Source organism: Haemaphysalis longicornis, unplaced genomic scaffold, assembly GCF_048455015.1.
Source record: "Haemaphysalis longicornis isolate Haplotype H1 unplaced genomic scaffold, Haemaphysalis longicornis Haplotype H1 scaffold_4, whole genome shotgun sequence".
NCBI lineage: Eukaryota > Metazoa > Arthropoda > Arachnida > Ixodida > Ixodidae > Haemaphysalis > Haemaphysalis longicornis.
Genome location: NW_027526361.1, coordinates 7,492,756 through 7,509,119, shown reverse-complemented (window position 1 = coordinate 7,509,119; position 16,364 = coordinate 7,492,756). Strand labels below are relative to the sequence as shown.

General features: G+C 48.5%; 2 protein-coding genes across 7 annotated transcripts in view; both read left to right on the top strand.

Annotated features, from left to right (window-relative positions):
- Positions 1–16,364, top strand: part of LOC144178197 (alpha-tocopherol transfer protein-like) — a 365,130-nt gene that overhangs the window by 121,455 nt on the left and 227,311 nt on the right. The window lies entirely within an intron of this gene.
- Positions 1–16,364, top strand: part of LOC144178195 (uncharacterized) — a 132,858-nt gene that overhangs the window by 113,506 nt on the left and 2,988 nt on the right. For all 5 annotated transcript variants that reach the window (XM_077705840.1, XM_077705838.1, XM_077705839.1 and 2 more), the window contains exon 2: positions 13,712–13,859. In XM_077705840.1, the coding sequence (XP_077561966.1) occupies positions 13,712–13,859 (148 nt within the window). The remainder of the gene's footprint in view (positions 1–13,711; positions 13,860–16,364) is intronic.

The window sequence follows — 16,364 nt, the reverse complement described above, 5'->3', positions numbered from 1 at the left end:
ATGTTTGCCGTAGTTAGTGTGTATACCAGGGGTTAGTGAATTCCAGAGTGGCGGAAAATTGAATCGTATGTTTGCCGTAGTTAGTGTGTATACACGGAAGTAGCAGATTCTGGCGTGAGGAGGAGGAGGAATAAACGTCCCTATAAAGCAGTTCGCCTTGGGGAAGATTCCTTATTCCAGGACCCCTTGACACCGTCCGGCTTCTTGAGCCCTTTTCACCAGCCAAAGCTGGTCGTCAGGGTCTGAGCTGGACAGTGCTCTCCTAGTGCTCAGGGGAGGGGAAGGGCAGAGGGGGTACGTTGGGGCTCTTACACAATATGTTTTTTTTGTATTTATTGCCTGTCTTTGACAATTCACAACAGATTACATCTCAACATTGCAAATATGTACACATACAAGAAGTGGAGTTGCCAGCCACTACAGGGCTCACTTTGTCCATTTAAAATGCCCTCATATTGATTAGTTGCTCTATTTGCGGCAGCCAATCAGGTAGTTCCTGGTGGAACTTAATAACTTCAACAAATCGCCCAATGCTCTCTTTGAAATACTCCCTTGCACATCGCGCATTAACATCATTGTACAACCTTGCTGTACGAGAGCGCCATATACCATGGAGACCCAGTGCCATGACTAAATCGTAAGGCACTCCATCCTCATTGTCAAGAAAACGTATACCGTGAGGATCTAGTGGAAAATCTTTGTGTAATGTCCTCTGTAGCACATCCCAAAAATATACTCCCTCCCAACAATACAAAAATACATGATCTATTGTCTCGGGGGATTTACAACTAAAACAACCTGTCCCCCATGGTACGAATAACCCCCTTTCTTCCATAAATGTTCGTACTAATAATGTTCCTGTATGTAACCTAAACATAAAGGATTTGACCCCTGGTTGAATCTGAATTCTTTTAACCCTCTTAAGCACATCGCTACCGGGCCTTCCAAAGTACATAGCCCTGTACATGAGAACAGGGAACACAACATCGACAATATCATGGTACAATTTCTTACGCGCAATCGTACTTAAATACTCTTTTGAAAATCTTGCGTTTAAAAACTTTACGCTGGCCACGACCTCCTTAAAATATCCAAAGATACCTCCCGTCATGTATTCAGTCGTAATCACAAAATTGGGGAGAACCCTGCCTAGCCTTAATTGACACACTGTACGAAGAAAAGGGTCCTTTACTTCTCTCAAAAAAAGAAATCTATTTACTAGTTGTCGCACAAATAAATACGCTAGCCCCACTCCTCCATTTTTCACACGCCTAAAAAGGTTGTTACGACTGCACCTCTCCCAATTTGAGGCCCAAACAAAAACAGCGAACACTCTATGCAACTTTTGCACGTTTGTGCGTGAGCAGTGTAACACCTGCATCACATACCACAGTTTGCATACTAAGAACAAATTACACACGGTCGCCCTAGCAAACGTGGACAAATAAGCCCCTTTCCATTTGTCCGCTTTCGCGCGAGTTTTTTTTAAGTGCAGTGCACTTCTTAAGCGACCCTGAACCTGCGTCCACCGGCGATGTCCGCGCACGTGGAGATGGGCGCGCGCAGCCTGGCCGCTGACATGGCACATACCCACGTGGGGGATTGGCCAGGAATCTCCTCGTCTTCCTTGGCAACGGGAAGAGATGGGCGCGCGCTGCCTGGCCGCTGACATGGCACATACCCACGTGGGGGATTGGCCAAGAATCGGGCGTGAGAAGGGCTAATGCACCTGCTTAAAGGAGTACTGACACGAAATTTCAAAGCTGAGATCCGCTCTAGCAATCAAGTACAACGACAACACAAATAGGTGTCTGTGAATAAATGCATCTTTCTTTCTTTGTAGTTGTGTGTGTATGTGTGTGATCTCTCTTTCGCGAACATTACCGAGCCGCGCAAATTCAACTCGTGCATTCGCACTTTCACATTCTTCCCCTCGGGGAAATGCGGGGAATTTTTTGTCTGTTCTCGCCAATATGGTTCGCTATCCCTATAAAACTGTTGGGGGGGGGGGGGGGGGGGGGGCTCCCAGATACCTAACTGGGGTTGTTGTCCAGGCTACGTTGGCAAAAACGCTGGGGATATATTGCCATTCGCCATGCCAGAAACCAAGACATTTTCCCCAATTTACTAGGCTTCCGGTTGTGGTACTGAACCGTTTTTTGACCTGGACTACTCTATAAATGCTCTCTTTGTTTTCACAGAACACAGCAATGTCATCCGTATAAGCCAGCAGTTTCACTTCGGTCTCCAGGAGGCGGAATCCACGAATCTCTACGTCATTTTGGATACGCAAACACAAAGTTTCAATGTAAATACAAAACAATAGTGGGCTAAGTGGGCATCCCTGGCGCACCGAGCGTTGCACGTCAATGGGCGCTCCCAATGTCTTATTCACCACTAACCGCGTAGTGCAATTTCGGTACGCCAGAGCCACCCCATCTTTGATAACAGAACCTACATTGATATAATCCAGTATGGTAAAGCGTGCCCGGAGCCTCACATAAGCGCCATTCCGAGGAGTAGAGGGTGGGGGCCAGAATGTGGGCTCTAGGTGGGTGGGGAAAGGTGTTGGTTTGGATGCCTCGAAGGTGGCGTTCTTGTTCTTTCGTGAGGTTTTTGTGTGGAGGAGGGTACATGGTTCGCTGCAGGCGGTAGTGCTGCGTGATTTCCTTGTAGGACAAAAGGGGACAGTCACGCCGCTGCTCGCCGAACTCCTGACTAGCCCGGTGTGTCAGATCGCGGGCATGCTGGTGGGCAGCTTCGTTGCCAGGCACGTCGGCATGGGCGGGAGCCCAAATAATCCTTACGCGGTGTTGTGGAGGATGCTGCAGTAGAATTTGTGTGGCGCAGGGTGAGTCGACGCCGCTCGAGAATGTTCTGCATGCTTGTTGGCAGTCCGTAATGATGATCTCCGCAGGGGTTTGAGCAGTTGCTAGGGCTGTGGCCGCTTCTTCTGCCTGTAGTGCATGGGTGGTAGGAATTGATGCACTTGTGAGGAGGGCTTGAGAGTTGGCGTGAAGCAAAGCGTGTTGAATTGAGATTATAGGTGATGCGTCGAGGGAAAATATCTAAAGCAAGGTGATCGTAAAAAATGTTAAAAAAGAAAATACCGATGCTGTAGCTATAAAGTTTATGCAGGGGCAAAACACGAAGCTGATTGAACAACGGGGAAGATTCTGCTTGTCGATGGGAAAATGTAATGATGCGTAATGCTTGTTTCTGCAGTGTTATTAATGGTGCGATGTGGGTATGATACGTACCACCCCAGGAAGAAATGCAGTAATTTAGGTGACTGTGGACAGAAGCGTAATACAAAGTTCGAAGAGTTTGCAAGTTGGAATATAGTCTAGCTCTAATCAAAACTCTGATACTGAATGTAACTTTCTTTGAAATGAATATTCCGTGCTCATGAAATTTAAGGTGAGAATCGACTATTGCCGCAAGAAAATTAGTGCTACGACGAAGTTCAATTTTATCACCGGAAATACAGAGGGAAGGAATGGCGGAAAGTTTTCCTTGAGGGAACTAAAAAGCAGAAAGCGAGTTTTAAGTACATTAATAGATAACTTGTTGAGGAGACACCATCGTTCGAGGGAAAACAGGTCAGCTTGGAGCATTTGGGTTAAGGTACACATGTTTTGATGGGAGTTAAAGATGGTGCTGTCGTCAGCATACAGTATGGAGAGGTTAAACAGCGAGGAAGAAGAAGAGCAGTGGACCCTGTGAAACTGAAACTATTTGTTGCCTATTTACAAGAAAGCTGCGTAACAAAGTAAGAGCAGGACCTGTAATGTCATAACGCTCAAGTTTAGTGAAAAAAATGTCATGGTCAATGGTGTCAAATGCTTTTGAAAAATCTGTGAAAACAGTTGCAGAAACGTCGCCGCGATCAATGAAAGATTTAATTTTGTCTGTTAGGCATGCAATCGCAATGTTAGTATATAGGGCAGCACGAAAACCAAACTGAGAAGGGGCGAGTAAGTTGAATTTTTTAAGGTAGCGGGAAAGACGGGTCTCAGTAAGTTTTTCTAGAACCTTATCTAAGAAGGAAAGACTAGGTATGGGCCGATAATTATCCATAAAGCGCGGGTCATCTTGTTTGAGTACAGGAATAATTTTTGCTATTTTAAGGCCTGTGGAAATTATCCGGATTTAAAAATTAGGTTGAATATGTAACAAAGAATTGGCGCAACAAGTCGACGTACAAGTTTCATATGGAACCCATGAATACCGTCTAAGCCAGGCCCGGTAGTCTTTAATCCTGCAATGGTAGCTTCGATTTCATCAGAACAAGTAAGATAAAGAAAAAAAGATTGGGGACAGCGTAAAAGGTCAGAAGAATAAGGGCACGGGGGAAGTTGTGAGCACATAGCCGAAAATAATTGCTAAAAGCATTAGAAATATCTGCAGGTTAAGTAAATGATGAGTCGCCTTGAACAATGGATTTAATGGGCTGACGCTGGGTAGCATTATTCAGGAATTCCTTAACTAATTTCCACTTTTTCTTTATGTTCTTACCACACTTATTGAGTTCGTTGTCGTAGTAGCGGCGCTTGGCGGCTTTAAGAAGCGAACACAGTACTTGAGAGTAGCGTTTATAACGTGCTCGGAGATTAGAATTTAAAGGTTTACGCTTCATCTTTTTATATAGGTTATCTTTTTTACGCAAGGCACGAAGAAGGGAATTTGTAAGCCAAGGGCACCGAGGTGCGGTGTAGAGCCAATTGGAAATTATTAATATTGTACAGCCATCGACAGAATTAATCATTGCATCAGAAAATAGCTGCCAAGCGATATCAGGATTCGAGACTTTGAATATGCTGGACCAGTCTATTTCTGATACAAGATTCAAAAATTTTCCACGATCAAAGATAGAATGCTTGTAGGTTTCAGTTTTGTTTTTTTCCTGCTTGTGCAAGTAAAAAAAACACAGGGAAGTGATCGGCAATATCACAATCGATAGTGCTGCTTGCACTGGAGAATAGTGATTAGAAAAAATATGGTCAAGGAGGAAATGGGAAGAATGATCTACCACACGTGTGGGCGTATTTATGAGTGACTGATACCCGTAGCTACAAAAGGCACTGGTATAGTTCGAAGTGATAGGGTTCGCAGGATCAAGAAGATTGATGTTAAAGTCATCCATTATGAACACATTTTTGTTTTCGAAAGACAGCTTATCAAGCACAAGAAAAAGTGCATCGCAGAAATCAGCTGCATTAGATGAAGGAGAGCGGTAAACGGCGCCAAAGACTGTCCTTGTACCATTTTAAGTATCAATTGGTCGAGCTCAACCCAGACATATTCGCATTTGGGAACATTTATGTTTAGATCATTGCGTCGACAATACGTGAGCTGTTTTGAAACGAAAATGGCAGAGCCCCCGTAAGGGCTACCGCTACGATGATCGTATTCGCAACCATAGTCGGCAAAGCCATACATATCGCGATCTTCACAAGTAAGTATGATGGAGAAATGATGGTTCAAAGTATGAAGTAGTGTGGAAATCTTGTTACAGTTTTTTTAAGGCTACGAGCGTTGAAATAAATCGCGCTGAAAACATTCGCGTTACCAAACATTTAGCTACCTTTGCTGGGGAAGCCCAATTCTTAACAGAAGGAGAGAGAAAGCTACAAAGCCAAGAAAGGTAGCCTACTCCTCAAAAATTGCAAGGTCGCGGTCAGTCAGTATCCGAAATACATGACTGGTGGTTTTTCGTGCCTTAATAACACAGTTCTCAGTCCACACAAAACATCCAGTTTTTATCTTTTTTCAGCGCGCACGCCTTTCCGAGCAATCTCTTGGGTAAGGTGTTCGTTGATGAAAATGGCTGTATCCTCGCGATCATTGAAACTGAGGGACGAGGTAGTAAGACGGGCTTTGCGGGCTTCAGAAAGGAAACTGGGACGTTTGTCTAGTGACCGAAACCTGGCAATGATGTTCAGTTGATTTTTTACATGTGTGGGGACCCGATGCACAGTATCAAGATCATCAGGAGTCACTGGGCAACCGACTTTCTCTCCGATTAGTTCTAGGATCTCGGAGCATGCAGTTCCACCTTGAGTTACAGGAACTCCCCTAATCTCAACGTTATTTAAACGTGAGTATTGCTCGACTTGAGCCACTTTTTAGGAAAGGCGATGTTTGCACTCGGCCTGTGACTTGTTACTGGCAATAAGAGTGGCATTGTCCGTCTTGACAGCATCAAACGTCTTGATCATGAAATCCATGGAAAGTTTAATCTCGTTTAGTTCACTCTGGAGCTCCTTGATTTCGGCAGACTTGCTGTCTACCAATGAGAGTTTCAGCGCGTCCAGTGCTTCAGAAAATTTCTCCAATTTTTCATCAACAGCAACCTTATACTGTTCGAACTCTTCAGAAAGCGACGCGACAGTGTGTTTCATGGCTGGGGCGAGCGACCCAGACACTGCGGTACCAATTACAAGTTCAAGAAAAGAATTCGCACTGTATTACCTGGGTCAAAAGATGGCTCCGATTAGTTGCCGATCTTGAGCGGTCCGCAGTGGTGGATCGCTCACCCAAAAGTGACGGCCGTTGCCGCGAAGAGCAGTTTATGAAGGATCCAGTGTTGACTGGAAAGACACCCCACGTTGTAGGCGGGAACCACGGGCTTCCAGTAACAGCTGAGCGGCTGAGCTGCGCACGCATCAGCTGAACGGGTGACAGAGTGGTCAGCGGCACGCGTCGGTGAATCTGCAGACGATCCGGCACCGATGTGTCAGTCGGCCAGTGCCTGGCTCAAAAGATGGTTCCGATTAGCTGCCGATTTGAGCGGTCCGCAGTGGTGGATCGCTCGCCCAAAAGTGCGTTCCCAGCGGAACGTGGAATCTATCTAGCGGAACCTTTCGCAACTGTTGCCGTTTGATTTCTCGAAATGCCGCCAGAAGTTATAGTTGTTTTTTCTTTCTTTTTTTTTTTTGCAGTGGGCATAGTATTTTATTTGCTATCGTAAAAATCAAGCAGCCATAAAGGAACACTGCAAATATCCCTTGTGTATTGATTTTCTGCCTCATATTTGCGTAATGCTTTGTTATTGCTCAACAGTGTTGGCAAGTACGAACACTACCACCGGACTTAGACGTTTAGATTTGCCTGTGGGTACATAAGACTATTGCGCAGCATCTGTTTCACTTGGCCGGCTGGCTGAATCGAGCGACAGACAGGCAGACAGACAGACCAAAATTCTCCCGTTCAAGTAGCCCAGGAAAGACTTCTTTAAAAAGCAACAGGAAATTCTTTTTTAATCAAAATGTCTTTGAAAAGATGATATACGGCTGACCTAAAGGTTTCAATCCATGTAGTGAAAAATGACGTCACATTTGAGTGACTTGCAAGAGCCTTGTCGATGAGGTAAGCTAATTTATTCCGTATAAGTTATAAGGCATGCTGCTGTAATTTTTAGAAGTAATTTACAAGGAACGCTCGTGAAGGGGTGGTTGGAGAAGTGTTTGTTTAACGAGGTATTATTAACTGGGTCGGTTCAGCCATGTGCAAACGGTGTAATGTTTTAAAAGGAGGGGCCCACGGAGCGAAAAGAGAGAGAAATAACTTTCATTTGTCCAGTTTGTGGAGGAGAGCTAGACCTCCACCCTAGGCGTCGGCCAGGAGCCCCTGGGTCCTAGCAGCGTCTTCGGCTAACTGGAAGGCCCAGACTTGATCCGCCGGGTCTGAGCTGAGCAATACGGTCTCCCACTGCTCATTATACTGCTAATTTTGCGGCTCTGAGGAGTCGCCTGAGGACATGCCCATAATATATGTGCAAGATCGGCCCGTTTCTTGCATCTCCGGCATTTATCTGAAAACTGTCCAGGATAACAATGACTATACGCGACGGGGTTCGGGTACGAGTTTGTCTGAAGAAGCCGCCAAACCACAGATTGCCTTTTACTGAGGGATGGATGAGCGGGGGTAGCGGGCTCGTTCAAGCCGGTAATGAGTAGTCAGCTCCCTGTAAGACACAAGCCTGTCTCTGCCTGTCCAGCGAAGCGAGTGAGCGTCTGGGTCAGAAGTGTCGACGCCAGCTCGGTCAGTAAAGCATCGAGCCGCATCGTGCGCAGGCCCGAGTGGGCCGGTGCCCATATCAAGTATATTTTCCCGTTCCGCTCGTCATGGGATCGGGATTTTAGGATTTGGGACGCCTCGGGTGAAATTCGCCCTCTAGAATAATTTCAAATAGCCGACTTAGAGTCGCTAACAATGAATTTAATTTTTGTAGAAGCTGTCATCGCCAGGGCGATGGCCGCCTCTTCGCCCACCTCTGTTTCCGTCGTGCGGACCGAGCATGAGGCAATTGAATCCCACGGAAATTGACCACTGCGAGGGCCGAAAGAAATTTTTAAATGCAGAGCATTTGTATAACTCACGATGTCACCCGTGCGTCGGCATCCGCAGCAGCCAGCCTCCCCCTACACTATAAAAAGAAAAAGAAATAACAATTACCGGCGCCTGGTTTCGATCCCACGACCCTGCGGGCGGAACGCAAGGTACATGGTGCTCTACCCACTGCGCCACAAAACGACACAGAATCAAAGGCTACGAACGCGCCTTATATCCTTGACTCATTCAAACTACGTCGTCAGCGGCGTGCGTTGGCGACTCAGCGGCGGGCTAGCGGCGTGATAGCTGCGTGGTGTACACGTGATAGCACCAACCCCCCAAACACTAAACGTTACCACAATACAACCACCCCCTATAAAGCGGGTTGGCGCGGGCTCCACTCCAGTCAACTCCTGCGCTCTCTTCTCTTGCGTTCGTCGGCGGTCGCAGTTGATAAGCGATGGAAGCCCACCAACAACTACCACCACCACCACCACCAACCCTACGCCACGTAAACGATCCCAATGCTCTGCATTTACTCGTGTCCCTCGCGCGGGGGCATGCGACGGAGGATTTTTTTTTTACTCCTGCAAGATTGAAACATGCAGGGGTACCGTTTGGTCACTGAACATTATCGATTGAGCTCACCCAATGAACAACCGTAACAATTTTTTAGAATGCAGTTACCCTTTGGAAATCACAATCCTTGCCTTTATCTGGGGTAGGGTTGCAGAAGGGAGAGAGAGAGAAACTCTTTATTAAATAGGGAAACGCAAAGTGGTTTGCCGACACGAGTTCGCCGACATGCTACAGTCAAACCCGCTATAACGAACCCGGATAGAGCGAATTATGCCATATATCGAACAAAAATATTTCAGTTACGGAAATACATGGGAAACATATTCCTTATAACGAAGTTCACATCGGATATATCGAACTCTGTTCGCCTAGAATGACCGCCGAAATGCATGGTCTCGAAGCGGCGATTGAGATAGATGTGGATTGGCCGCGACCACGGAGAAAGAACCGCGACTGAGACATTGCGCGTCGCACGGAACGACGTGACGCCCGACACTTTCCGTAACTGTTTCCGACGCGTGGGACTCACGAAGGAACCCGCCCAGTGAGCGAGTCCGGCCCAAGACAGCAGCATTGGTGAACTGTGGGAAGAGCTCGCCAATGTTCCCGATGATGTCGCGAGTGAGAGCCATCCGTCACTTATAATGAAGCGCTTTCGGCAGTCGATGTGCTCCGCCAATGCTTCTTCGATTTTGGGGGACGCGGACTCGAACTGGTGCAAACAATGTTTCGTGTAAAGAATGCTATGCTAGTTCAAGCCGCCAAAACGAAAGAGTGAAAACAAAAATCACTGCTTTTTTTACAAAGTAGGAAATTGGGGCAGAAAGTAGCTTTATTACTTTACTTTGGGTGTGGTAATGGCAACTTTACTGTGTTCGTTTCTGCATGCGGGGATGGTGGAGTTGGGGAGGGGGTAGGGCTCCCGCGGATTGCGAACTTGTAACAATCAGCTCGTTATAGGCGGGTTCTGCTATATCGAACTATTGGATATATCGAACTAATTGAATTGCATATTGCAGTTCGCTATAAACGTGTTTGACTGTACTCTGCAGGGAAAGGAGGAGAGGATAAAAAGGTGGTATGTGTAGTTAAGGAGAGTAGCAGAAGAGAAAAAATAAATAAAGTCCTGCTTCAGGGTATTGGGTTAAAAGTTTTTTAAATGACGGGAAGACTACAACGTCGTAGACACACCAATGTCCTGGAGAAAATCTAGTAGTGCAGACAAGGCTTTGCGTTGGGCAGAGGGAGAGGGCCATGGTTTAAGTTTGTCTCAGTGTCATCGGTACAGGGTGGAGACAATCAATTTTATGTTGTAAACGGCACCTTGATTCGGCATAAGCAAAGCCCTCCAGTAATATATGTTCAACAGTTCCAGGTGAGCCAGAATTATCAGAATACGGTCTTGACGTCTGCTCGATCCCATGTCGATAGGAATATGTTAATGCTGCGTTGAGACGGAGCCTACGAAGCAACGTCTCCAGTCGGCGGGGTAGACGTTCTGGCAGCCTCATTCGAATATATGGATCTATGCCATGTAAAAAACCGTGATGGTATACTCCGGCAGGGACCATAAACGGTTCCTTTCCGTCAGAGCTAGTGCGGCATCACGTTTCGAGAAGAGAGAGAAAATGTTTATTGAAACAACAGGGACGGGGTAGGGGAGAAAAAGAGTTAGGAGCTGTGAGTGGCCATCCGAGCCCGGTTGGTCGCATGGCGCGGCTGCTATCCTCGCCCGAGAGATGAGGGCCTCCCGGTCTTCGAGCTGGCGGCTCTGCAACGTTGTTCTTCCACTGCTCAAGGTTAGGGGATCTGGGTGGTGGAGGATTGGTGGGGCACGTCCAGACGTGATGAGCTGTGGTGTTAGGCTCACCGCATCGGGGGCAGTTAAGTGGGTAGTTAGTAGGAGAGATGTGGCGGAGATGGAGGTGATTGTAATACGTGTTGGTTTGAAGTCGGCGCCAGATGCGGGCGTCTGCGGAAGAAAGGGGAGGGTGGGGAGGGTAACAGGTGCGTCTGGTTGCTCAATAGGGGTAGAGGATGTCAGTGTAGGTTTGGGAGAGGGGCGTAAGGGAGTTAGCAAAACTGGCTGTCTTGTTGGCCTCTTCTGGGACTGCCCGGTGAAGGAGAGCTCGGGCAGTGGCGTGTGCCACCTCGTTCCCAGGGAGGGCAGTATGGCTGGGTGTCCACACTATGCGGGAATGAGGGAGGGTGGGGCATTGAGAAAGGATGGCCAGGGTAAGAGCCGAGACTCGTCCGAGTGCAGAACGACGGCAGGCAGCTTGTGAGTCAGAGAGAATTGTTATGCAGGGACTTGTGGCTTGGGTCATTGCGAGGGCAACGGCTGCTTCTTCGGTCGTGGTAGTAGAGGCTGTGCAGATGGTCGCCGAAGTGAGGAAGGCACTGTCGAAGCGGGCAACAGTAGCGACGTGAGCTTGTCGTTCAGGGTAGGGAGAGGGGTACGTATAGAGGGTGGTCGGGTCGCTGCCGTATTTTCTGATGAGGAGGCGTGCACGATGCTGACGACGGCCGGGGTTGTATGTAGGGTGCATTTGACTACAAATGGGGAGGACATGGATGTTGCGTCGCATTCATAGAGGTATGCGTTGTGGCGAGTGCAGAGTTTGTACCACCTTCCGACCTAGCGTTTTGAGCAGATGACGACCTGCAGGACTGGGTTGTAGGTGGTGCAATTGGTTTTCGAGATGGGCTTCAATATTCTCCGAGAGGGAGTTATGTAGACCCAGTTTCAATAAGCGGTTCGTAGAAGTGAAGGTGCGCAGGCTGAGGGCTGCCTTATAAGATTTGCGTATTAGGACATCGATATTGACATGTTTTTCTGGTTTTAAGGTAAGATAGAGTGCCCCGTAGGTGATGCGGCTGATCAGCATTGCTTGTATTGCGGCAGTTATTTGTTTCTTTGAGTCCGTGTCGGCGAGAGCATATTCGTTGAATAAGGTAAGTTGGGAGACTGTCTGCAGACGTTTGGGGAGGTACACGGCCCCGGATCCATCGTGGTGGTAGTGGACTCCCAGGATGCGGAGGGTATTGACGGTGGGGATTGCTTGCCCGTTTAGAGTGAAAGAGGGGTCGGGGGTAGGGTTTGGTGGGCGGCCCCGGGTTCGTGCTCGGAGGTCGAGTAAGGCGGATTTTGATGGGGCGCAGTAAAGACCCCAGGTTTGGAGATATTGGAGCGTAGTGTCGATTGCATCTTGAAGGCAATCTTGCTGTTGTCCGGGAAAGCCTGTGTTGGACATCTTGTGAGGTCGTGTGCTTATAAGGCGTGCGACACGTGGGGGATTTGTTCAGGTACTTTTGGGAATCCCACGAGCGCTATATTGAAAAGTGGTGGTTAGATAACCGAGCCTTGGGGAGTGGTCGGGGTGTTGAAGGTCTCTGTCTGGTGAGGGCCAATGTGGAGAGTGGCACTTCGACTTGTCAAAAAGGGTCTCACATAGTTATATGTGGCAGATCCGTTGCCCGTGTTTTGAAGTTGGCGGAGAATGGCTGTGTGAGTTACGTTACCGAAGGCGCCCTGTATATCGAGAGCAAAAAGGGAACTGCGGTGTACTTTGCTGAGACCGTCGAGAACCCGTTCTTTGAGTTGGAGGTGGACGTCTTGCGCTGAAAGGTGAATGCGTAACCCGAACATGGTGTCAGGTAACCGGTTGGTGTCTTCAAGGAAGTCCGTTAGACAGCGATTCACCAGACGTTCAAAACGTTTGCCCGCGCAGGATGTGAGGGAGATCGGTTGAAAGCTGTCGGAAGTGATGGGTTTGTGATGCTTGGGAAGTAAAGTGATATCTGTGTGGCGCCACTGGGGCGGTACTGCGCCATTAGTCCAGTGGTGGTTGTAACAGGAAAGGAGAAACTCTAAGTGGTCGTCGTCAAAGTTACGAAGTAGCTTGTACGTTATGAAATCGTGTCCGGGTGCTTTTGTGCGGGTTAGCCGGGTAAGTGCTGCATGAGCTCGTCCTTAGTAAAAGGGCCGTCGAGCTGAGGTCTACGGGTTCCGGCGTAGTCCGGGTGCGAGGGAGTTGTCAGAGATGTTGCGGGTCGCAATAACATGTTACGGATCAGGGAGAGTAGTTGATCAGGCGGTTGAAAGTGGTTGTGGATAAGTTTCGTGAAGAAGATATTCTTTCTGTTTTTCATGTGTAGGCCCCTGCAGGCAGCCTCATGCGCTTTCTCATTTCCCATGATGCCACTATGGTCTGGAAGCCACTGGAAGGGTATGCGATGACCAGAGACGTATGCGAGATGGTGTAAACACTTTCCTTTGCGCTGGGCATGTTCGAGAAAGCTGAAACAGCTAGCACATTGTAGGCTTTGACGATCTATTCTTGAATGGCAGAAGAAGGTTCAGTACGCCGGCGGCTGGCGTAGAATGTATAGAAGGGCTTCTCTAATCCCGCATAGTTCCGCCGACGCGGGAGAAGTCGGTCGCTCAAGCCGATATGACAATACTTGCGACTGCACTGTACACAGTACAGAGACGCTCTTCACATGAATGTGGATATTTTCTGTTGTGCTCCTGTCATTTGTTTCTTAAATTTTTACCCTGCTGAGACTTGGTCGCCAGTGAGGATTTCGTGCAGAAAGAAAAAAAATTCACGCCATCAAGGAAGTTCAGCGCGGAAGCTGGGAAAGCTTGCTCTGTTTAATTGTGGCCTTTCTTTTCCTCTCTCCCTGAAATGCGATCGTTGATGAAACACGATGGTGCTGGCCCTGAAAACGCGCCACAGTGGGCCAATGTTCGCTGAATGCTTATCTTCCGCTTTCGCTGTGGCGTCCCCAGGATCCTGATCGTGGTGCTGGTGCTGAATCTGCTGTTCTGGGTCGTGGTCATCCTGTGGCGGGTGTACATCCTCAAGAGGGCGCGAGACCAGATCCGACGCCAGCGACGCCAGGCGGCAGAGGTTTTCGCCAACCCATCGGCTGTTTCGGTGAGTGTCGCCACACTGACATTTTAACAAATTTAAAAACTGATTGTTACCCCTTCCACTTTCATACTTATCCTCGCCAAAATCAAGTGACGCATCCTTGCTTGCCTATTTCTTTTATTTGGTACCTGCAGAAAGAGCATTGGTTTTAGTTTTTACAACGAAGCAACTAAAGGGGCTAGTCAGTTATTTGCAATTCTAGGAAGCAGCGCAGAATCTGTGAATGGCAAAACGGGAAGATACGCACACCATGGATTTGATTGATTGATTGTAGGTATTAACGCGCCGACGCAACGCAGGCGATGAGGCGCGCCGTAGTGGAGGGCTCCGGATTAATTTTGACCACCTGGGGATCTTTAACGTGCGCCGAAATCTCGTACACACGGGCGTTTTTGCTTTTCGCCTCCATCAGAAAAGCGGCCGCCGCGGCCGGGAATCGAACCCGCGACCTCGTGCTCAGCACGCACACCATGGAGCGCATCTTCAATGCGAAAGCATAAAATGGCCGATGAGCAGGGAAGCCACCGTTCGGCTTTTGTAGCAACGAACCCGAAGGAAACGGCTCCTCAAACGGCCGATGGCGCAAGGAGAATGAAAGTCACCGAGACGAAAGGAAACTAGAAAAAAAAAATTCTGACTGGACGGGAATAAAACCCAGTGCCGCTCCGTTTGGTGATGCCAGAACGCATCCCCGACACCACGAAGGCTTCACGGCTCTAGCTGACTAAAAGTGGACATACGTTGCGACATTCGACGTAGAAAGCGCTCTTTCCTTGATTTTTGTAATGCAAATATATGCAGAAATTTATTAAGGCCACGTGAGTCACGGAGGTGGATGTGAGCGAACGGACGCACAGACATGGAAATGTTCAGCTTTTACTGCAAAGCAGTATATGACCCTCCCCCCCCCCCCCCCCCCCCCCTCCCCCAGTTTTCATTCCGGTGTCATCGATTTATCGTGGTGGAATACAGAAGCGCTCAAAAAAACAAGGACGAAGGAAGAAGTAGACTACTTCTTCCTTCGTCCTTGTTTTTTTGAGCGCTTCTGTATTCCACCACGATGAACACATACCAACTAGCCCAACTTTCCGTTCTTCTGCTGTCATCGATTTACTCGGCGCCGCGGCAGGGCTCCTCCTCACCACCGCTGACATGTCTTTCACAACTATATTCCCCCTCGCCTCCACCGAAGCCCCTTTGGAAAGTTGCGCAGTCGGCAGCTAACAGCGGTTATCAAATGGTTGCGAAAAATAAACAGAAGCACGAATGGGCGTTAGAAATGCACTGACGATTACTATACTCCCTAATATGAAATTTGTGCGCAGCGCGAGCTGCAGTCTTTTCGGTCACGGCGCATCTCTGGTGCGCCTCAGGAATTGTTCGTGTGATCAGTGAACGCACGGCGGCGTGCGATACTCTGCTGCTACCATGCAGCGGGCCCCCACCGCCAGCCAGCATGCTGCAAACCGTGTTTGAACCTCCCGCGCAAATGTCGCGTGGTTCGGATTAGCCCCGCACAAGGGAGCGGGGAGCATGTTGTTGCAAATCGGGTTTGAACACCCCTCGCAAATTTCAAGGGATTTGGATTAGTGGAAAATGTAACAGCGTCTGCAGAAAGTGTCAGGGAAACGGTGCTCCTTGGTAGCGACGCATGAGAGATATGTAAGGAAAAGGCAGTGAGAGAGAGAGATGACGCCGTAGCCCCACGTGTGGTACTCCAACTCACCCTTCGCTAGACTCTCCTCTCCGTTTTTTTTTCTTTCGTTACTGCTGCGTTCGTTCAGTCGGTTAAGCCGACATAAACAGACACCGCTCCCGGGAAGACCAGGTAACGGCTGCCGACATAAACAGACACCGCTCCCGGGAAGACCAGGTAACGGCTGCCAAAGGGCTGCCCCCTAAAACTACCGAAACCCACCGTCACCGTTTCCGCTCAAATTCCACTTCACTACTTAGCTGGGAATCCCTTCGGGTTGAAGACAAACTTTCCTAGTTGGAAAGCCGGCGCGAGCCCATATTTCTTTTTCAGTTTGGAAAACCTTCGAAGCGACATTTTCGCCGGTGTCTTTCACGCCTAAGTATCCGCAATTACTGGTTGCCGGATTATGCGTGCACGGTTCGCGGGTGGAAAAGGGGGGCGTACACACACAGCTAGGCGTCATGCCGCTACCGATGAAATTTCAGTTGTGCTGGTGAGAGATTTAGATATCGAAATTACATGGCTTAAAGCGCTCAGTCGGCTGTCCTCTTTAATCGAGTGGTTCGGATGTGGGTTGATGTGTTGCACAGACATCTTACACAGACAGTAAGATCCCGACGAGGGGGAAGGGAAACGGCCAGCCGTATGTTTGTACGCTAGGATGGAGCTCAAGGGCTTCCAGGTTTTAAATCGTTATGGGACGGATGCATGCCGTTCGTTTGGAGGAAGAAGAGCAAGAATCGAAGTGTTGTCCCAAACACAAGCGCGAATGGGTGAAAAACAACGAAAAGCTGCTGGCACCGCCATTA